The sequence below is a fragment of the Marmota marmota genome, unplaced genomic scaffold, assembly GCF_001458135.2.
Source record: "Marmota marmota marmota unplaced genomic scaffold, marMar, whole genome shotgun sequence".
Taxonomy (NCBI): domain Eukaryota; kingdom Metazoa; phylum Chordata; class Mammalia; order Rodentia; family Sciuridae; genus Marmota; species Marmota marmota.
In genome coordinates this window covers 8,908,266-8,930,564 of record NW_025999905.1, presented here as the reverse complement: position 1 = coordinate 8,930,564, position 22,299 = coordinate 8,908,266, and the positions used below count along the sequence as shown (strand labels likewise).

The 22,299-nt window shown below is 36.8% G+C and overlaps 1 protein-coding gene across 3 annotated transcripts in view; it reads left to right on the top strand.

The window, feature by feature from the left end:
* Ankmy2 (ankyrin repeat and MYND domain containing 2) overlaps positions 1–18,691 on the top strand; it is a 36,459-nt gene extending 17,768 nt beyond the window's left edge. For 2 of the 3 annotated variants that reach the window (XM_015498121.2, XM_015498123.2), the window contains exons 5-10: positions 3,116–3,276; positions 7,433–7,647; positions 8,395–8,530; positions 13,924–14,052; positions 15,971–16,100; positions 17,509–18,691. In XM_015498121.2, coding sequence (XP_015353607.1) covers positions 3,116–3,276; positions 7,433–7,647; positions 8,395–8,530; positions 13,924–14,052; positions 15,971–16,100; positions 17,509–17,693 — 956 coding nt within the window. In that variant the 3' untranslated portion in view covers positions 17,694–18,691. The remainder of the gene's footprint in view (positions 1–3,115; positions 3,277–7,432; positions 7,648–8,394; positions 8,531–13,923; positions 14,053–15,970; positions 16,101–17,508) is intronic. The other variant, XM_015498122.2, reaches the window with a different exon arrangement.
* Positions 18,692–22,299: the final 3,608 nt, after the last annotated feature.

Genomic DNA, 22,299 nt, shown 5'->3' with positions numbered 1-22,299 from the left:
ATGTTTTTAGTATGATATTGTTATTGATTTTATCACTTCTAGTTTTGCAAATAAGAACTCAGTTTATTTTCTTTTGTAAACTTTTCATCTCTTTCTGAAAGAATATTTAATGTTTAGTTCATCCTTGAAACTAAGCAATTTTACCAGAATATGTCAGTGAGTTTTTGAGGGCTACAAGACTCAAGTCTAGTCATTGTAATACTAGAGCAAAATGATGTGCTGACTTTCCCCCCTTGTAACATTTATTCTCTATATTGATAATTCTTTTTATTTGTGTATTCAGAATTTGTAAATTAAAACCCAACAAAACTAAATATTTTATAATTCTAATTATAAAAATTAAAACACATTATCAAACAAAAATTACATTTATGAAGATAAACTTTAAACATATATCACTGTAATGTAAATCATTAGATTAGTTAAAACGAAATGTCACATTAAGCATTATCTAAAATTAAAAACATTGACTTTGACAAAAAGTAAGTAATATTATTTTTTACTTTTCATAAAGGTATAATATTAAACCCCTAATCTTAGCCGGGTGTGGTGGTGCACGCCTGTTATTCCAGAGGCTCAGGAGGCTGAGGCAGGAGGGTAGTGAGTTCAAAGCCAGCCTCAGCAAAAGCAAGGCGCTAAGCAACTCAGTGAGATCCTGTCTCTAAATAAAACACAAAATAGGGCTGAGGATGTGAATCAGTGGTCGAGTGCCCCTGATTCAATCCCCAGTACCAAACAAAAAACAAACAAAAATCCTAGTCGTATGACAGTGTGATTGTTATGTAGTAGATATTTTTATGTACAGCCACGTCCAACAGCTAACAGCTTTTTTTGACTGTACTAGTTGGGGGAGGTACAGTTTTAAACTAATTCCATGATGAGGAGGTACAGTTTTAAACTAATTCCATATTTTCCTCTGACCCCTTTATATTAATACCAGATATAAAAGTATCTGGTTTGATCATTTCAATGAGATATTTTGGAACAACTTTTTTAAAAAATAGGAACATATATGTTTTATTCAATGTGAGTGTAGATTGTATTTCAAGGAAGCTTGTGCAGTCTGTCTCATCTTCTCTAGTTTCTTCAAGTACAAGTTGTAAATTCACACGGATACCTGTACTGCTTTTGATGCTGTCTTGTCCACAACACACCTCCCTTAGGAGATAAAATTCATTGAACATCATTTTTCTCTCTTCTTGAAGATCCTGGAGGTAGACTTGATCATTCCCTAGACATCACCTTGGCTCATTACAGATTTTTAATATAGACTGCTGTTGTTTGACTTCTCAAGGTGTAGGCAGTGGAGCTTTCTGACATAAGGAAAGGGAGAGAAAGAAAAAGGAAAGAAGGGAGGAAGGGAAAAGAGAATGAGAGAGAAAGAGAAAAGAAAATGCCCCTTCCCCACCCAAAGGAAAGGAAAAAAGAGAGACAGAAACTAGTTAACTAACTGGTGATTTGGTATTTAATGGTAGCATGGAATACCAAAAAATGATGTTGTGATCACTACTAATTTCTCTTTCTAAATCGGTGACCTATTCTTTTGTCATTTGCTTAATTCTTTCTCCATTTCTTTTTTTCCTCTCTGGGATTTTTTACTATTAGATTTCTTGGATCTCTTAGTTCGCTTCTCTCTTCCATAATAATTTTTATCTTTGAGTTGTTCTCTGTCTTGAGATGCTTTGCCCCCTTGATCTGCATTAATGATTTAGTTCTCAATAGTCAACAGGATTACCTCTTTCAGTTTGTGTAATAATCTTTAAAATTGGTATCTTTCTGTGGTTCTTGAAAGTCTCTATATACTGTAATAGAATCTGCTGAAGGGCCATTATTTTCCAGCTCTGATTGTGGCCCTAGTTGTCATGGTTAATGTTACTAGTCCACTGCCATTCCAAGAAGCCATCTGTCTTAGTACTGCGTAATCTTGGAGTTGCTGGGTCTCCCTGGGTACTCTGCTCTGTGTCTGTTAGGCAGTCCAGTGAAGCTGTGAGGGTTGGGCAGCAGTGGAGGAGGTGCCACAATCTCTATGCCTTTGGGCCCAAGGTCACCCTACCAGCCGAGGCACCAAGAGGCTGCTCCACTCCCACGTTCTCCCAAAAATGCTCAGAGACAAGCAGAGCCCCTTGCCAGCCTCAAGTGCCAGGGGTCCAGTTGGCCCACAGTACAATCCCCCTGCAGGTCACCTGTTGTCGAAAGGATCAAGCAGATGCTCCCAGGACCGTGCACACGTGGGCAGGGGCCTCGCTGTCTGCCCAGGACAGATCACCCTCCGAGAGCTGCAGTGATGGGCACTCTCCCCAGGACTCGCCACCACTGGTCCCTCTGCCCTCACCAGGCAGAGAGGCGGAAGAGGTTTCTCCTTCAGAGATCCCAGAAGAGCCTTCACCCTGGAGTATGCCCTGTAGGTTTTGCCTGCTTCCCCAGAGTGGCCGCTTCCCAGCTCCAGAGAGGTAGTGGAGAGGGATCCCGGGAGGGGGAGGTGGCAGGAGCACACTATGAGGCCACCAACCTCCGTAGGAAGGTTTTGCTTCTGTAGAACCATTTCTAAAGCTAGAGATGGCTCAGAGGAGTGGCTTAGAGATTTATGAGAAACCAAACTTTTGGGAGCAAAAATTTAAAAAAATAATAATTTTTTTTTCTTTGATTCATTTCACAAAGAGGCCATGCTTTTCTCAAATTGGGGGAGAGGGGTAGTTTAATAATATTAATTATTACTATTATAACAATATACTTATATAGCATATATTTGAATTAAGTATAACTAGGGAAGCATGATTATCATTTGTGTAGCGGTTTGAAGAAGAGACATTTAGATTACAACCCATTTTTACAAAAGACTTCAGGGCCATTTATAACTTGAACACTGCTTTTTTGTAATCCACATAATCTTCAGATATGTTGTGGATTCTGTGCATTTAAAAGATTGTTTCTTTACTTTAGAATGCTTATAAATGTTCTCTAAAATAATGTACCTCTCCTTTTCCTCCTATACTCTCCTTTTCCGATGCATGGTTACTTTATAAGGAAGCAGCAACATAGTTAAAAAAAAAAAAAATCCAGATGATGTCTTGTTTTTAATGATAAAAATGCAATTTTTCTATTTTTCTATTAAAAGGTCAACATGATTGTGTGACTATAATCAACAATTTCTTTCCACGAGAGAGACTGGATTATTACACTAAACCCCAGGGACTGGATAAAGAGCCAAAACTGCCTCCAAAGTTGGCAGGCCCATTGCACAAAATCATCACCACAACAAATCTTCATCCTGTCAAGGTAGGTTGTATTTGCTTTTCATTTCAATATTGCTTCAGAGTTTGAACTGCTCTTATTATATGGGATCATAATGGTCTGGGTTTGAGTTTTGTAGATGTGGAGTTTGGAGTAGGCCCCTTTGTTCATTAGATTTCTTGAAGGAGTGCATTCGGTTGAAACCCAAGAGATAGTAGGAGCAACAGGTTGGAGCAGGAGGAAAGGTCAAGCAAAGAGTGGGGCCCACATGAAGCCGGCTTCACACCATTGTGTTCTGCAGCAGGTGTGGCTCCAGAGTGGCCAGTGAGTCAGGCTTTTGTATTCATTTCTGGAGAGAAGAGACAACCTCCCAGGTAGAGAGAAGCGAGATGGCTCCCATTGAATGAGGACAAGAAGGAGGCCACTCTGAGCCTTTTGCAGCCAACACTCAGAGTGCCCAGAGCCTGATTTGCAGGACTGTTAGAAAGGCTCCGAGTAGTGTTCTGTTGGCATCTACTATTAATTATCTTTCTAGGAAGCATGAACATGCCAATGATTCTTTGATGATTTTAAGTAATATAGTTTTTTCAGGAGTCAGTCAAATCAAGCAGATTGTTCAACTTTTAGACCAACACTTAAGTTCAAATCGCATAACTAGGATGCTTTAAGAATCATTCCTCACTATTTCCACTGCTATTTTCTTTGGATTCGTCATTTTAGAAACAACAACAAAAGTTGCATAAAAAATTATGAAGAAAATGGTACTTAGAATTTACCCTTTAAAAAAAAAAATTGCCTCTTTTGCGTTAGTGGCTCCTTCCATCCCAGCACACATTTAGAAGAGAGAACTCGTGGGAATAGCAGCACCTCTTTGTCTTTGACACTCTGGTGTGTTGCAGGCTGGGCTGGAAGACAGGTTTTTTCATATAGATACCATATTTCTTACTGTAGAGAATGTGTGTGGTTTTATAATACCTTTGTTCCTCTTTGGCATGAGTATTACGAGGAATTCTAGTTTAGGTGGATTTGAAGAAGTTTCCTGTATTTTTCTGACTCACCAACTCTTGTTTTTTTATCAGTACTAGGGATGGAAGCCATAGTCTCTCATATGCTAGATAAGCAGTCTACTACTGTGTTATGTCCCCAGCTCTGGATTTACTGACTTTTATATCTACATTTCTATGCCATTAGACTGCAAGAAGGTTCTGGAATAATTTTTGATGTTTACATGGAACCTGGTCTCTCAGGTTTAAAAAAATCCTAAGAATTATTCTACTTTCAGATATCTTTAAAGGCATATATTTTGAGTAAATTAGATAAAGGGCATATTTATACAGGTAATAAATTGCAAAGGTATATAATCTGAAATATTCTACATAATATTTTTGTATCACATAGTCTTATAAAAGGAGACTGTTATATAACCAGAGTAACGTCCTTCAGACCTGACTTTGCTTTTTTGTAGGTATAAACAATCTATTCACTTGAAAATCTTTCTTTTATCCATACTTTGGATATAAAGCTGGCCAGTTGCTTTCATTGTGGCCCACTTTCATTATTTTATTTCTTTTCAAGCTAGCCTGGTTCTTCCTAGTGAGTATTATAAAAAAGTAACAGGCAACCACTGTCTAAAGTCAAATAGCTTTTAAAATAAGCACAGAAATTTCTTCAGTATGCAGCTTACCTTTCCATTCCCTTGCACGTAACATAGTTGCATTTGTGTCTAGGTTAAGTGGCTGCTATGGTAATAAGGATGTGTTTATTTTCAAAAGGGACTTGGGGAATTATGCTGATACCCAGAAAATCAAGGTTATCTAGAGAAAAATAAATCACAGAAAAACAGAACTGAGCAAAGTTTCTACGTGGAAAGGAGAGAGGTATATAGAGAGCAATCCTGTTTTTGCTTAGTAAGATGATATTCAAGCCCCAAATTGTTGATTTAGCAATTTTAAAAATGAAATTTGGGGCTGTATCTGTAGTGGTAGAGTGTGTGTCTAGTCTGCATGAGGCCCTAGGATTGATCTCTAGCACTGGAAATAAAAGGAGGGGGAGTTAAAAAAATGAATTCAAAATTCATGAACATAGTTTCAGGTAGCACCCTTTTGAGAGTTAAGATTCAAATAGTTTTTAATGCTGAAAGGCATATTTAATGCTGAAAGGCATATTGTTTTTCTCTTGGTAATTTATAATAAGGATTCATTTCAAAATACTTCAAAATTCGGCAGAGGGACTGGAGTTATGGCTCAGTGGTACAGCGCTCACCCAGCATGCATGAGGCACTGAGTTCGATCCTCAGCACCACATAAATGTAAAATATAGATATTTGTCCACCTAAAAAAACTTAAGAATAAATATTTTTTTAAAAAATGCTGCAGAGATGAAAAGGAAGGAAACTAGCACAAATATTCCTTTGTGTACAGCTATGTAAATGTTTCAGTAAATGCATGGTAATGGTTCATTACACTAAATTTAATCTTAATCTGTGTATACATAAGAAATGTGGGACTCAAAAGAAAATGAAAGGTAAATAAAAAAAGAAATGTCGGCTATCGTATTTCTTTATAAATATTTGCTCTATAAAATAAGTGTCTCGAGACAAAAAAAAATCATTAATCTGGGTTCTCTTTGAGATTTTTTTAAAAAGAATTCCCACTTGTAAGTTAAGAGCTTGTACTTTGATTATAAATGCTATATATAAAAATATTGAGCAAACAATTTTAAATGATTGCAGTAAGTAGAGATGTAAATAAGCTAATTAATGAGTCTTCTTCACAAATTAATTTTGATATATATTTGGTAGGGGGAATAATCAATAAATTGACCACTAAGTATTCTGATTATACATACTTAAGTCTAATAATTTATTGTTATTAAGTGTTGGATTTTAAGAAAAATACTAGGTTATATATAAATCTAGTAGTATCAAGAATAAGTGAAGATTCTGTTTCAGTTTCTCATGTCCATATAATCTGTGTTAGGAGGCTAGGTGTAGGTTTTACTTAAACTAACAACTGATCTTTTTTCATTCCTGAAGAGAGGAATGTAACTTACTAAATCTGCTAACTTTTGTTCCCTGACATTTACAATCACTAGGATAAGTATTTAGCTGTAACATGTAAATTAGTAAGTACTGACTGCATACCCTTGTGGCGATGTTATATACATGTTCACTATAGGTCCTCACGCAGGGTCTCATACAGACCCAAATTCAAGTAATCTACCCTGTAACAAAGCTGGTAAGAAACATACTCCTCATTACACTAAATTCAAGCTTAATCTGTCCATTCATAAGAAATGGGGTAGTTAAAAGAAAATAAAAAGGTAAATGTAGAAATGTGGGACTTATAATGTGTAAAATTTGATAATTTTTGACTTTCCACTTTTTTTTTTTGGTAGCAGGGATTGAACTCTGAGGCACTCGACCACTGAGCCACATCCCCAGCCCCATTTTATTTTGTTTTGTTTTTTGTTTTTGTTTTTGTTTTTTGTTTAGAGACAGGGTTTCACTGAGTTGCTTAGCACCTTGCCCCATTGCTGAGGCTGGCTTTGAACTCGCAATTCTCCTGCCTCAGCCTCCCGAGCTGCTGGGGTTACAGGCATGTGCCATCATGCCCAACTTGACTTTCCACTTTTAAAATTATTTATAGTTTCTTCCTTGACCTATTCTCATTAGTGTAGATAATTTGAAGCATCTTTAGGAAAATTTCCTCAGAGAAATATAGTTAATTGGAAAGAAAAACAATTTCATTTTTAGACTTTTTATTGTGAAAATCTCATTTTCTTATAATTAATAAGAATTAATGAGAATTATACTTATAATCATGAAATTATAGAGTTCAGTAATGTTAACTAAGAAGAGTAATTGCTCAGTGATTTGATTTTATACATAAAGATTGTACAATGTGCCATGATTACTCTAGAGGCAGTAAAACTATGTACCTGAAATGATGTACTAATACCTTGGTTCAGAGAGATGGCAGATCATATTTTACTTTGATATTAAGAGATACCATGGTGTTAGGGTTCTTTCATATTAGTTTTATTACTTTGGTGGCAATTTGCATTCTAATTTGAACTAGTACACTGACTATATGATCCTAAGAAAGACTTTATTTGGTAATCTCTTGCAGTCAACTAACTACCCAATTTGTAAATTGAAAATATCTCATGGAATTTCTAAGTTCTCTGGAATTTCTTTTAGATCGTGATGCTTGTAAATGAGAATCCTCTGCTGGCAGAAGAAGCAGCCCTGAATAAGTGCTATAAAGTGATGGATTTGATTTGTGAGAAATGTATGAAACAAAGAGACATGAATGAAGTATTAGCAATGAAAATGCATTATATCAGCTGTATCTTTCAGAAATGCATTAACTTCTTAAAAGATGGAGAGAATAAATTGGACACACTGATCAAAAGGTACTGTTTTTTTACCATGTCTTGTATAAAATACAGACAAGTAGGATAATACTTTAATATATAAAAACTAGTTATAAGTTTCAAAATTAAGTATTTTAACAGCATTTTCTATTGTTGGGATCACATTTAGTCTGCAAGAAATAAGGGGACCATATTATACTAAGATTAGTTTTGTAGGCTTTGCAGTGATTTTTTTTTTTGTTATCCTTGGTTTACACATGAGGAATCTGAGGTTGAATAGTATGTATAAGATCAGGCAGCTAAAAAATGCCTAAGTGCAAGTGTGAGGTTTAATGGTGTTGGTGCTGGAGGTTGTACTGAGGACTCAAAATGGCATTTAGGGTATTTCTGTTGTTATATCTGGGAGAGCTGAGTGTTGTTCTTGTTCTCTGACCACCAGAGATAAACTTTTCTTGCAACGTTAATGAGAAAAGGGAACCAAGTCAGAAGAGTGTGACTCAATGAGAGTTTTCATTCTTCCTACAAATAACTGACATGGTAATAAGTAACCAGCTTATCTGATAACAGTGTTTAGCTTTTTCTGGTGGGTCACCTTTGCCTGTGCATCTCAGAACCTGGAAACCTGTAAAGGCCTGAATTGCAGGTTGAATTGAGTCATCTTCATGATTTAAAGAGATGATGAAAATCTTACATAACAAAGAAGAAACTACTAAAAGCTGTTGGGTTCAGCTAGAAGGAAATGCTTAGTGATTGAACTTCAATGTGTCCTTAAAAAATATCTTTCAGCTTGTTAAAAGGCCGAGCTTCTGATGGCTTTCCAGTGTATCAGGAAAAAATCATTAGAGAAAGCATCAGAAAATTCCCATACTGTGAAGCTACACTCCTCCAGCAGCTGGTGCGAAGCATTGCTCCTGTTGAAATTGTAAGGCTCCTCTTAACCAAGTTTGCAATCAGTAAGACCTAGTTACTATGCATTGTATTGTTAAAGATGAATTTTCTTTTAGTATTTATTTTTATTTTCATAAAGTTTTTAGGAACAAAAGTGGGGATAGGTTTGCCTGCTAAACATGTTCCTGTTTGTTCTTTTCTCCTCTTGTGGTCTTCTTACATTTTTATAGCACTCAGTTTAATTATCAGTGTTTCCTTATGTAGGAAGTAAATGGTTATAATAGACACTTAGGTTTTAAATACATCTGTGAAACCTGTGCAGATGGGTATATATCTACTGTTTAATACAGATGAACACATATACACTTGTAGCTATTAAGAATTACTGGTACGAGGTCTTGCATCATGTACAGATGATAAGGGGTGATGGTATCTAGACTGTGGGTGTGTAGCTGAATAAGCCACGAGAAGGTTCATTGTAGTTCTTAATCTCAATTATATCCCAGCTTCTTATTTTCCACCTTAGTAACTCTGATTAGGAACTTTCCATACTTAAAAAAACAAAACCAATAGAAAAAAACCTGTGACTATTTCCCACATATAGGAAGTAGATTTTGTTAACTTTTTTGTCTATTTTTTAAAATTACTGGTTGTCCTTTTGCCATATATTTAAGTTGTATGTCTTAAGACATTCTCTGTCTTCCTTATTTTGAGTAGATTTCTGTTCAGTTTATCCATCCCATTCATGCTTCATATATTTCAATCAAATCCTTCTTAAGTGTCAGCCGTTATGTCTCAGTCAAGAAACTGATCCTAAAACCAGTCAGTCCCATTCCTTACATGTTCTCTCCTGGCAATTTGGCTTCATTCTCTAGGCTGTTATATCATTTTCAGTGCAGAAAATTGAGATCGAGGCTAGAAGTGAGTTCCAGGGGCTCCTTTGTACATTAAGAATTCACCTACTATGAATCATGAAATGGGCAAGAAGATTTCATAGAGTCCATGCATTAATTTATTCATGAGAATTCCACATCTGTTCACACAGATTCTTTTTTTTAACTTGTTCTTTTTTACATATACATGATAGTAGAGAATATTTTGACATATTATACGTACATGGAGTATAACTTATTCTAATTAGGATCCCATTCTTGAGGTTGTTCATGATTTGGAGCACACAGAAATTCTTTACTCTTCCATTTTAATATAGTTGGCTATTTAGTATTTGAAGATAAAAGTCTTTGAAGATAAAAGTGAGCAAATTGTGAGGTTAACTTATTAATTATAAATATGTTTTGTCTGCACATATCAAATTCAAACCAAATGCCTTAAATAGATAAGGGTTTATATATTCACATATACTCAAATGCTTAGGTAGGCAGACCAGGTCCGGTGCATGGCTCAAAAACAATTTCCACCCCAGTTTTCCTTAGCTGTGTAGGTCCTCATACTCATGCTGATGTCTACACATTCATGATGCTTTTTTTTTTTTTTTTTAAATATTTATTTATTTTTTTAGTTATCGGCAGACACAACATCTTTGTTGGTATGTGGTGCTGAGGATCGAACCTGGGCCGCACGCATGCCAGACGAGCGCGCTACCACTTGAGCCACAACCCCTGCCCCCTTCATGATGCTTTTGACACTTCCTGCAGGCTCACATTCCCATCCCAGGCAGGCAGGAAGTCCAAAGGGGCCTATATCTAAAACATATAAGCTCTCCGAAACACCCTCTGTGTCATATGACCATTCTCAGCTGCACAGGAATTTGGGGAAATGAGTGTTTTGTCTTACTCCTGCTGCTTTAAACAAAATTATGCTTGTGTTAGTGAGAAAGCTGGAGAAACTGACATCAGAAAAGGAACTAGTATAGGCTGCTGTGGGAGGGTTGCAACACTAACAAGTGCTGGCTGGCTTTCCACCTTCATGGGAGAAAACAGAAAAGCTTAAACAGCAGCCCAGAGGACTTAAAAAGTCAAAGCAGGTCAGTGTAGGGTACAGCGATTCATCTTAGCCCCACATGATAGAATAATATGATTAAAGTTTACAGAGTAGAATGATTCATATTTACCATAACAATCTAAGTCATCAAGAAAAGGTTCATAATAAAGTTAAGGTAGTACTTAATACGATTTAGAAAGATGTTTCTTTTTTAAAATTTTGTCCTTTAAGAGTTATATAATCCACTCTCTGGAATCCTTTATTTTGAATGCTTGTAGTTGAGTGTCCCAGATAGCTACTGTTTACTGCCTAATAGTTTTGGTTGTACCACAAGTTCTTAAGCCTCTGAGATAATGCTGACCTTTTCCTGTAACACAAGGTTCCCAGGGCTGCTGCCCTGAGGATCACCTGTTGCTTTCTGACTATTCATGCCTGGGTCCACTTGTGCAGGTTTTGATTCCTTCTGCCTGGTTGTTTTTTTTTTGTTTGTTTGTTTGTTTTTTTAATATTTATTTTTTAGTTGCAGTTGGACACAGTATCTTTATTTTATTTTTATGTGGTGCTGAGGATTGAACCCAGGGCCTCACACATGATGGGTGAGCACTCTACGCTGAGCCACAATCCCAGCCCTTCTGCCTGGTTTTAATTCCTGGGACTCTGGCTTCTGCCTGTCACAAAGCTCAGTAGGAAGTGTGGCACATGGCCAAATTTAAGAAATATTACTCCAGCATTGCAGCAGATTATGCTGTTACACATGTTTTGCTATATCCATTGCTAATGGGTATTTTAAGAGCCTAGCTTCTTTCTCTGATTTTATAGCATACATTGAATAAAGCTTCCTGTTTATTTCCAGGCTGAGTATCTTTTCATAAAAGAAGCTCTGGCACCTAAACAAATTCTTATTTAACCAAGTAGATAACAAGATTTTGTTTAACAGGAAAGTTCTTGTCACACATCAGTGACAAGAAAGATTCTCTGTGGTTACTCATCTGTTCCATCATTAATTTTTCTTTGGAAGTAGTAGTTCACATGAACAGCCATACTCCTAGGAAAATATCCTTTGGTTTTACCTTCAGTTTTATCCATGCGGATATTAGTGTGTTGATGACTCCCACAAAAGTCCTATTTGGAGGGGTATTTTGAATATTTTTGGGTAGTTCTGTAAAGAACTATTTGGATATGAAAATGTAATTGTTTTGATGTCCATTGGGCATATCATGTTCTCTTTTGATTTGTGGGTGGGATTGCTATCTAATCTGATATAGTACTTTGGAGGCAAAAGAATTATGTAGATTTATGTATATCCAGTGCTAAGTACTAGTGATTCTCAAACTTTTAATATGCCTTAAAATTACCTCAGATGTTGATAATAATGCAGGTATCTTGACTCCACCCTAAGAAATTCTAATTTAGATATGGGCCAAGGGGATGGTTCTGAATTTTTAATAAGTTCTCTGATGCATGTCAGCATTTCAGCACAATTGTCACCTTCATTTCTGGTGGAATTATTTAGAAAAGTATCTGATATCCAAGGGTTCATTTCACCTAATTTTTTCTTATTAGTACCTCATATTTAATGCAAAAGAGAATTCTTAACATCTTAACATGAAAAGTTAATATTATTGTCATTATTATTTGTGTTCAGGAGCATGAGAGTTTTTTAAAATTAATTTATATATGACAGCAGAATGCAGTGCAATTCATAGTACACACATAGAGCACAATTTTTCATATCTCTGGTTGTATGCAAAGTATATTCACACCAATTCGTGTCTTCATACATGTACTTTGGATAATGATGTCCATCACATTCTACCATGATTTCTAACCCCATGCCCCCTCCCTTCCCCTCCCACACCTCTGCCCTATCTAGAGTTTATCTATTCCTCCCATGTTCCCCTTCCCTACCCTACTATGAATCAGCCTCTTTATAGCAAAGAAAATATTTGGTATTTTGTTTTTTGAGATTGGCTTACTTCACTTAGCATTATCTTCTCCAACTCCATCCATTTACTTGCAAATACCATGATTTTATTCTCTTTTATTGCTGAGTAATATTTCATTGTGTATATACGCCACATTTTTTTTATCCATTCAACTACTGAAGGGCATCTAGATTGGTTTCCACAGTTTAGCTATTGTGAATTGTGCTGCCATAAACATTGATGTGGCTGTGTCCCTGTACTATGCTGTTTTTAAGTCCTTCAGGTATAGACCAAGGAGAGGGATAGCTGGGTCAAATGCTGGTTCCATCCCCAATTTTCCAAGAAATCTCCATACTGCTTTCCATGTTGGCTGCACCAATTTGCAGTCCCACCAGCAATGTCTGAGTGTACCTTTTCCCCCACATCCTTGCCAATACTTTTTGTTGTTAGTCTTAATAATAACTGCCATTCTGACTGGAGTGAGCTGAAATTTTAGAGTAGATTTGATTTGCGTTTCTCAAATTGCTAATGATGATGAGCATTTTTTCATATATTTGTTGATTGTTTGTATGTCCTCTTCTGAGAAGTGTCTCTTCAGGTCCTTGGCCTGTTTATTGATTGGGTTGTTTTTTTGGTGTTTAGCTTTTTGAGTTCTTTATATACCCTAGAGATTATTGAGGAGCATGAGAGTTTTAAAAAGAATTCTACTTTAAAAGCACTTCTTGAATCTTTTAACTATCTTAACTATATAGAACAGTATAGAACTTGCTTCCAGGTTTTATTTTCTAAAGATCCATTATGTACAATTGGTAAAATAATGTAAAAACATTCTTAGGAAGAAGTAAAGACTCAAATGAAAATGAAAATTATGAACAGTGGCAAAATATTGGTTCCGAATAAGTAATCCAGAACACAGAGCTATTAGGAATAGGTAAGAAAAATAGATGCTCCTTGATTATTTTTGCTTATTCTAGATAGGTTTTAAAAGCATCACCTCAGGTAGCTAAATATTTCCCCTCATAATTTTCTTCATAAAAATTTTTATATATCCTCTTTAATAACCCATTCTAATTTTAATAATCCTGCAATAATAATTTCACACTGTTGATTTTTCTTAGTACTTAATTTAAATGCTTAAGTTGCATCAAACTTAAGAATTAAGATGATTAAACATTCATGATGTGCCCTATAACTGTCCCACAATTATATGAATATTGTCTTGATGTCAGTTTTCAAAAATTCTACTCTTGAGTTCATTGTCCTTTATCTGAAATCACTATGGGCTTACTGAATAATGTTAATTGAAAAACACTTGTATTCAAAAATAGGTCATTTTTTTTTCTTTATAATTTTTGGGATCTGAGACTTCTTATATGCTTTGTATAGAAAAAAAAGTGTTCTCAAAAAATATTTGTCATTTTGTCAAAAAGTCAATGTAAATGATTTCTTTCTTGAGTATGTGTTTCTAGATAACATTGTTCATGGGGCGGCATCTTAGTATTCTTTTGTGGTGATTGCAGAGTTTTTCTTTTTTCCCCCCTCCTCTTTATACCCACTCTAGGGTTCTGATCCCACTGCATTCTCTGTTCTTACCCAAGCCATCACTGGTCAGGTGGGTTTTGTGGACGTTGAATTTTGCACCACCTGTGGAGAAAAGGGAGCAAGCAAGAGATGTTCAGTGTGCAAAATGGTGAGAATGGAGTTCTTTTAAATTCATTGATGTCTGATTAATATTGCATCCAAGCTAGCAATTGGGTTTTAGTTGTCTGTAAACATAACAGCTGGTGTTAGTCTTTAATAAGTTGTAATACATGAAAGTATTGCATCTAATATTTTAAAGACTAGTTTTGAAAGAGAATTATAGAATAAATGTAGTTCTGTGTTTTATCTTCTGCCAAACTACCAGTCCGCCTTAGTTTCTTTTCTACTCCACAGAAAGAAAGGATATTACTGGGTGAATATAAGAAAATAAGAAATAGGTAGAGAGCAGGAGATTGAGGTTGGAGCAGATATGGAAGCTTAGATTAGGACAGTTCATAAATACATACTCTTAACTCTTTTGATGTTGACTTTAACTACCATCTTTTCACCAACTCTTTTTAAAACTACCACTTCTATCCCAGTTACTTAGGAGGTTGAAGTAGGAGGATCCCAAATTTCAGGCCAGCCATAGCTACTTAGGGAGTCCCTGTCCAGAAAGAAAAATGGGGTGGGGGTTGGGGGGTAGCTGGGGATGTATTTTCAGTGGTAGAGCATCCCTGCGTTCAGTCCTTAACACGCAAAAACAAAACAATCTACAGCTTCTTCTGACTGTCCCCAAACTTTAATTCTTAGGGAATACACTGCCCACTTCTGCCAGAATTACCTTTGTAAATGGCATATGTGATTGTGTTCATCTTCTTAGACCCCATATAACTCACATACTTGTGTCCGTGCATTCACTTAATCCCATAGGTAATAATTTCCTATTGATTTTAAGGTGAGATTCTTCAATGTATTATACAAACCCCATCATAATCTGCCACAGTCTACCTCTCCAGCTTTATCTCCTTTAATTACTTATTTCTCTGAACCTCAGTTTGCTTATGTGTGAATTGGGGCTAAAGGTGTGAAAATTCAACTATCTGTGTTGGCTAATTATTGCTGCATGTGAAAACAATCTAAAAACAGTGCTTATAGCAACAGTCACTTCTTTTCTGTTTGTCATTGGCTGGCCTCAGTTGGGACAGTTGGGCAGCTGAGCTTGTTCTCATGCTAATGGAAAAGTTCAGTTGGGCAACTAGAGACACACAGGGGCTTCTGAGGCCGGGCCTTGTAATCGCCGTGCTGTCTCCTTCTGTGGGCCAAAACAAGTCAGGTGGCCAAATCTAAAAGTCAGACCTCTCTCCTTTTATGTGCATAGAACTTTGAAATCCTATCTAAAGTGAATGAATGCAGCAATGAGTAAAGAATTGAACCCAGTAATGCTGTCCATAATACCATGCATGCATGCATAACGGCCTACCACAGGGCTTGGCATCTAATAAGTGTGTATAAGTTCATTTCCATTCTCACTTGGAAAAATATAAGCTCATTTATAAAGTATTCTTGCTTATCTTTATATATGTCATTCCCTTCCTTTTCCCTGTATTTTTGTTCGAGATACTCCCCTCACTTGGTACACTTCGTTCCTATTCTCTGCCTTCCCTGACTCCCCCAGTTAGAGTGAGTCACTGCTTCCTCTCTGCCTCCTTTGCTCCTGTGTCGCGTAGCTGTTACCAACTGTATTGTTAGGCATCTGTCTCCTTCCATTCTACCCCACCCTGCTCTTTCTCAGGCTTGGCTTCCTCTACGATGACAACTTCATCTTGTCATTTATTCTTCCAATTGTGTTATATAGAAGGATCTTAATAAGTCATTTGTCAGTCTTTTGTAGACTGTTGGTTATATATCATTACTGTTTTAAAGTGTAAGCTAAAAATTGCAAACCTAAATCAATACATAGCCATACAGTACACAATATGGAAAACTAAAACGTTTTTACAGAATAGTTCTTGGTTTAAGGCTATAGTTGGGAAATCATGCAATCCTAACTCTTAAAATGAAAATAAACCTACAATTGCTTTCAGGTGATATATTGTGATCAAACTTGCCAAAAGACACACTGGTTTACGCATAAGAAAATATGTAAGAATCTGAAGGACATTTATGAGAAGCAACAGTTGGAGGCTGCCAAAGAAAAGAGCCAAGAGGAGAACAGTATGTATATGTAACCACTGATCTCATTCTGCTTCTCAGTGGGGAAAATGAAAGATAGTTGATGTTTACACTGAGAACATGGGAACTGAATCATATCTGGGGACCAAGGAAGCTCAAGAGTGACCAACATAAGGACCACACTTAAACTTAAATGTGTCCCCTTCTAGTCTTTGGAATAATGCATAGAATATAGTCAGAAGAAATGTCACTGGGAAACAGAGGAACATAGGATACTAAGGGAATGTGATTTATTCCACATTCTTTATGTAAGCTCAGGAGCCTGCCCTGAAAATGGTGGGACTCGTAATGGATAATCACTTATGTCCTGCTCATGAAGGATTTTTCGAATACAGAAATACTTAAATTTTCCCTAATGGGTACCAGAGGATTTTAAAATTGGAAGCCTTTAAATTTAATTTCAGTATTACAGATGAAATTACAGAGTATATTTGTAAATTACAGATTAAATTGCAGATCTAATATACAGATTAAATTTCTTCAAATGTCAGAGTAGTGAGTTTCACATTCTTTCTTTCTCCTTCACTGGTAAGTTTACATTTTCTTCAGTAACTGAATTGTTTCAGCAATGATTCTCATATGCAAGAGAGGAACAACCCACATCCCTATAGCCCACCCCAGAGAAGCTATTCTGTGTTCTTGGGGAACTTATGTAGTATGTAGTTTGAAAAAATTGTTTAAATGACTGATCCTAGGTATTTCTATCTCCACTAGTGATGGGACAGTGTCCTCTTTATCACTTGATTTAAAAACACTCTTAGTTTGATTGAATGGTTTGTATAAAATTAAACAATTTATCATTAAGAGAATAGTCAGGCCTCCTGACTACCTTGTCCTCTCTTGTTCTCTGGACCAAACCTTTTTTATCCTATGCTGAGGACAGAGAATAGTACCTCTTTATGTTCTAACATCATGAGAGGATAGACGTGTCAGTAGAATGAGAATTCCCAGCCATGTGCCAGACACTATTCTAAATGTTACAGATATTTTTTTCTTTATAAATGCAGGTTAGGCTTTATTACAAACACTGTTTTATATATAAGAAAACAAGGAATAGAGGTGATTACCTACCCAAAGACATCAAGCCAATTAAAAGGAAAGCTGTATTCAAATGCTGATTGGGTTAAATCCCAAACTGCAATCCTGGGTTGGAGGATTGGCTTTGGAGCCAAGAGTCTGAGTTCTGTGATTATTCTGCTATTTTACTATGAAGCTTGGAACAAGTAACCAAACCTATGTCTTCTCTTTATTTGTAAAGCAATGATGATAATTATAATAGAGATAATAATCTATCTCTTGTAGTTATGAGAAATTAAGTGAGTACACATAAAGTATTAATAGACTGTCTGGCACATGTAGGAACAATTTTTTTTTTTTATCTTTTTATCAGATGGCAAACTCGATGTCAATTCTAATTGTGTTAATGAAGAGCAACCAGAGGCTGAAATGGGCATCTCCCAAGAGGACTCCAATTCTAATGATTCCATGGAAGGGAAGAAAGAATCTCTTGGAAGTGAGTCTGGGTTGGAAGGTATACAGGACGCCTCTTCAGGTCCTCAGGTGTCTGAGGAGTAAAAGCCATAGCAGGTGCCATCACGGAGGGGCCTCACCTTAGCAGATAGCTGGAAAACTCGTGTGAATGTACCCTCATTGCTTCATGACACCTGCAAGGCACCACGGCAGGATTGCACATTTCATAGAATAGAGGCTTTCAAGCAAAGCTCTGTCTACCATGCCCCAATTCCCCATTGATCTCTAGTTCCATAATTTAACAGGTAGATATATATGTATTTTTTTTTTCCCTTTCAATACAGGAAAAACATTTCTGTCCCCTTTCTGAGGCTGGCTCCCCAGCAATTGTTCTCAAAGGAATATAAATCCCCTTAAAGAAGAAATATAGACTCTAGGGAACAAAGGGACAAGAAGAATAGATATGTGAGAGAAGAGATTTTCAGGAAAGAAAAATTTTATAGCCACAGAGATGTGTAGTTAGGGAAAAAATCATATATGTGAGTAAAATACCTCTAAATAGCATTTATTATAATGAAGTTCTACACATTGAAATGTAAGGAACTGAAGAAAAGCTGTATGTTAAGAGATATTTGCCATAGTTCAGCTAAGTGTAGTTGTATGTAGAAATTATCCTGAGCAAGTCTGAACTTTATGCAGTTCTTGTAGCAATGTTTTCTCTGTAGTATTTTTACCTTCAGAATGTCAGATCTTTCAGAAGGTACCAAGGCAGAGCCAGGGCTGTCCCAGCATGTGCATTAAAAGATACTTCCTGAAATTCTTGACTCAATATTGGCTAAATACACTGTATACACAATTCTTGTAAAATTCACTCATGTGCCATACACTACCTGAGAGGCTAACTTTTATCTTCCTGCAAGCTTTTCATGGGACTCCCTGCTCGAAACTGATTTATAACTGTCATTTAGAAGATGTGCTGGCCCCCATATTCAGCATATGTGGTATTTAAACATAGCTTGGGTATGAGGTCTGAAGATGATTCTGTGTTTCAAAGTTTCTTGTGTTGAATTTAAAATAAATCGTGCTTACTAATGTAAACAGCACATCTTGTTTCATAATTTATTGTTGTCATGAGGTGGCAAATACTAGAGAGCATGACAAATAGTAGGAAATATGGCCAATATTGGAGAACAAAGTAAAAGTTATTTTTAATATGTGCAGTCAAGGTCCAAGTAACTATAATTCTCTCTTCTTTGCATATCAAACTCTTCCATCTTGTTGACTCTCACTTCTTTATACTCAATCTCTTTCTCCTAGCCTGAGCACATGCGTTTTCTCACACACCCTGTGCCACACTGCTCCAGGATGACTTCATGCAAGTAAATCCAACACTTAGGGATTTAGAGTAGGAATTCAGTGGGTGATTTCGTCTGAATTGTCAATTATCATAAGCCTCCCTTGACAAAATAAAAATCAGAGTACCTCATCTATACAGTGATAAACATTTATTTTTCAGTAGTGAAAGTGTCTTCCTAGACCTTGCTCTCCCACAAACATGAGTTTCTGGTTAAATTTTAATGGTTTTGCATGTTTGTGTTGCTATCGTTCTCCTCCTTTCCCTCTCCCCACTCTGCCAGTTTGGACTCTAGTAGACTGGCTAAGGACCCTGGGATTTGGACAATTACACTAATTGGTGAGTCTCCACGTGTTCTTTTTGCCTTATATATCCCACACTTGGAGCTGAAGAAGCCTGCAACATGGAAACTCCAACAGCTACAGGCTAAAAAATTCCAAGAGCCTGCCAGTCTGCTAGCCAGCCCTGTAGATTTCAAACTAAAGATTGTATCTTCCAGTCAAACCTGAATTTCCAGCCTGCCAGCCTGTCTTACAACTCTGGACCTCCCAGACCCCACAGGGCCTGAGCCAAATTCTTAGAACAATTTAGTGTGTGTGTGTGTCTTCCCACCCCCCACCCCCATCCCCTTCCGTTGTCTTTGGGTTCTCTTTCTCTGGAGAACCCTAATACGTCCAGTGTCTTGGTGAATTTGGACTGCTATTATAAATTATCATACACCACATGGCTTAAATAACAAATATTTATCGCTCATGGTTCTGGAAGTTGAAGTCTGAGATCAGGGTATCAGCAAGTTTGGGTTCTTGGTGACTGACTCCTTCCTGGGTTATGAAGGGCCCTCTTGCTATGTCCTCACATGAAGAAAGAGGGAGAACTAGCTTTGGCCTTTTATTAGGGCACTAAGCCCATTCATGAGGACTCTCAAGGCCTAGTTACCTCTCAAAGGCCACAATTCCAAATGCCATTACATTAGTAATTGGATTTTAACAAATGAATATTGAGCATACACCAACATTCAGCCTATAACCTCCAGAATAGTCCCTAAGGGGCACAATTGTCCTTGGGATAAGAATAGCAGTAATAGCTAACATACATGGAGTACTTACTTTAAGAAGACTACTGTACCTTGAACTTTACATGTGAATCCTTGAGACTGTGAGGTCACTTTTATTATTTTAAATAAGAGGATATTAAAGCCTAGAGAAGTTAACTAATTTTTCTAAGTAAAATACGTGGGGTGGGGGTGGAGAAAAGCTAGATTTGTCTGGTTCCAGAGACCTAGCTATCAGCCACAACCTGTATACCTCTATAACTGTATATATCAGGATTTTGTTTCCTAGTCACGAGACCTCCCATTGGATGCTGAAATATATTTTTAATTGAGTCAACTTGAGTCGATCTCTGTTGTTAAAAGTAAATAATGTGATCTCGTAATAAAAAAAAGTTCCTCCCAATAATGGTGTGGTTTCGTTTGGGTAGAGTTTTAGGTAACTTATAAAAAACTTCATTTTTGTGTTTTCCCAAATGGTATTTAATACATGTTTTCTAATTGCCACAAGCCCTTCAATATTGAGTAAAATATATCCCGTACAAAAGAATGCACTTTATAGAACATCTTTTTCTTTGAGGCATGATTCCTTTAATTCCCTAACATGAAAAACAAGTAACATATGTTAGATTTTTTTTTTTTTTTTTTTGCAGTGCTGGGTTTGAGCCCGGAGTCTCACACATGCTAGACAGAAGCTCTACCACTGAGCTTACATTGTGAGTCCTGGACTCAGTCTTCTTTTAGTGGTTAGTCTAGAGATTATAATATCCCATCCTTAATTTACTGCTGTCTAATTAAAGAATAGTGCTTATGTAACTTATGGACCAGCTTAAACCTGATCCCCAACACACCGTTTTCACCATGAAATGGATTGCTGCCATCCAGTGTTATTGCTAGATGCTTGGGCTTGTTCTCAGTTCATGGTGAGTAGCTTTAGTTAGTTACTTGATTAATGGTCAGGCTCTCAGTACTAAGATGGATTCAGTAGAATGAATAGTCCTTTGCGGCAGATGGTGTGTCCTTGCTCAAGAACCCTTGGAGACTGTGTTGTGAGTCTCCTGTTGGAGCCCGCCAAGGACTCTGCGAACACTATGGATTAGCCCAGGTTATTGCATCCGTTACTTGTTGCTGTGTAACAAATTTCCCCCAAACTTATCAGCTTGAAATATTACTAAGCATTAGCTAATACAGTTTCTAAGACCAGAAATCCTGAATCAGCTTAACTGGGTGGATAATTCTGGTATGGGGTTTCTTGGTTTGAGGGTACTGAAAAGCTTTCAGCCAAGGCTGCAGTCATCTGAAGGTTTCAGTGGGTATGGAGAATCTGTGTCCATGATTGTTGGCTGAGAGACTTGATCCTCATTGGCTTTTGGATGAGAATCTCAGTTCCTTAGAATATGTACTTATCCAAAGGACTGCTTGGGTGTCATTATGGCACGGCAGCTGGATTCCCCCAAAGTAAGTGATTCTGGTGGAGCAGGTAAATGTGTCAATTCCTTCTATCACCTAATCTTGGACATGCACTCACTTTTGCCTTCATATCAGGCACCCTCATAAATATGGAAATCATTGCTTTTTCATTACCCTAACTACAGTCTTCTGCTAGGAATCATACTCAAATTTTAGACTCTTTTCTGTGACACAATTCTTAGGTGTTCACAGCAGTAGAATCTTGGTGTCAATTCACTACTCTAAGCTTTCAACTCTTGCCTGTTTTGCCAGTCTTCTTTCTACAGTGTGTGTGTTTGGCAGAATGGACAGGATAGGGAGAAATACCAGTCTGCCTTTTATAAGGTTTTTTTTTTTTTTTTTAGTTCATTAGTTGGGAAAAAACACCAATGAGTTCCCTCAAGTGTCTAATTTTGTCACTCAGCAGCAGGCAGTTGCTAAAAGCTTGTCTGGTTTCTTTTTTCCCTAGCAGCAGGCTTCCAGTTAGGCCCAGCCCAGATCATTATAGCCCATGTGTGAAACTGGCAAATGTCTCCAGAGGTAAGAAAAAAACCAGTATACTGGGTAAATAAATTGTGTAAAGTTATTTGATGGACTACTAGACAATAGTGAGAATGATAGAACTATTGCTGCAAGCAACAAGGAGGAATCTTACAAGGTCAAGGGAAAAAAACTAGATACAGACTATTCATCTGTTATAATTCCATTTATATGCCTTTCACAAAACTTATTATCTAGAAATCAGGACAGTAATTACTTTGGAAGGTTGGGCAGTGACTGGTAACAGAAATGAGGGGCTTTTAGAGTGCTGGTAATGTTCTATTTCTTTTTCTTTCTTTTCTTTTTTTTTTTTTTTTTTT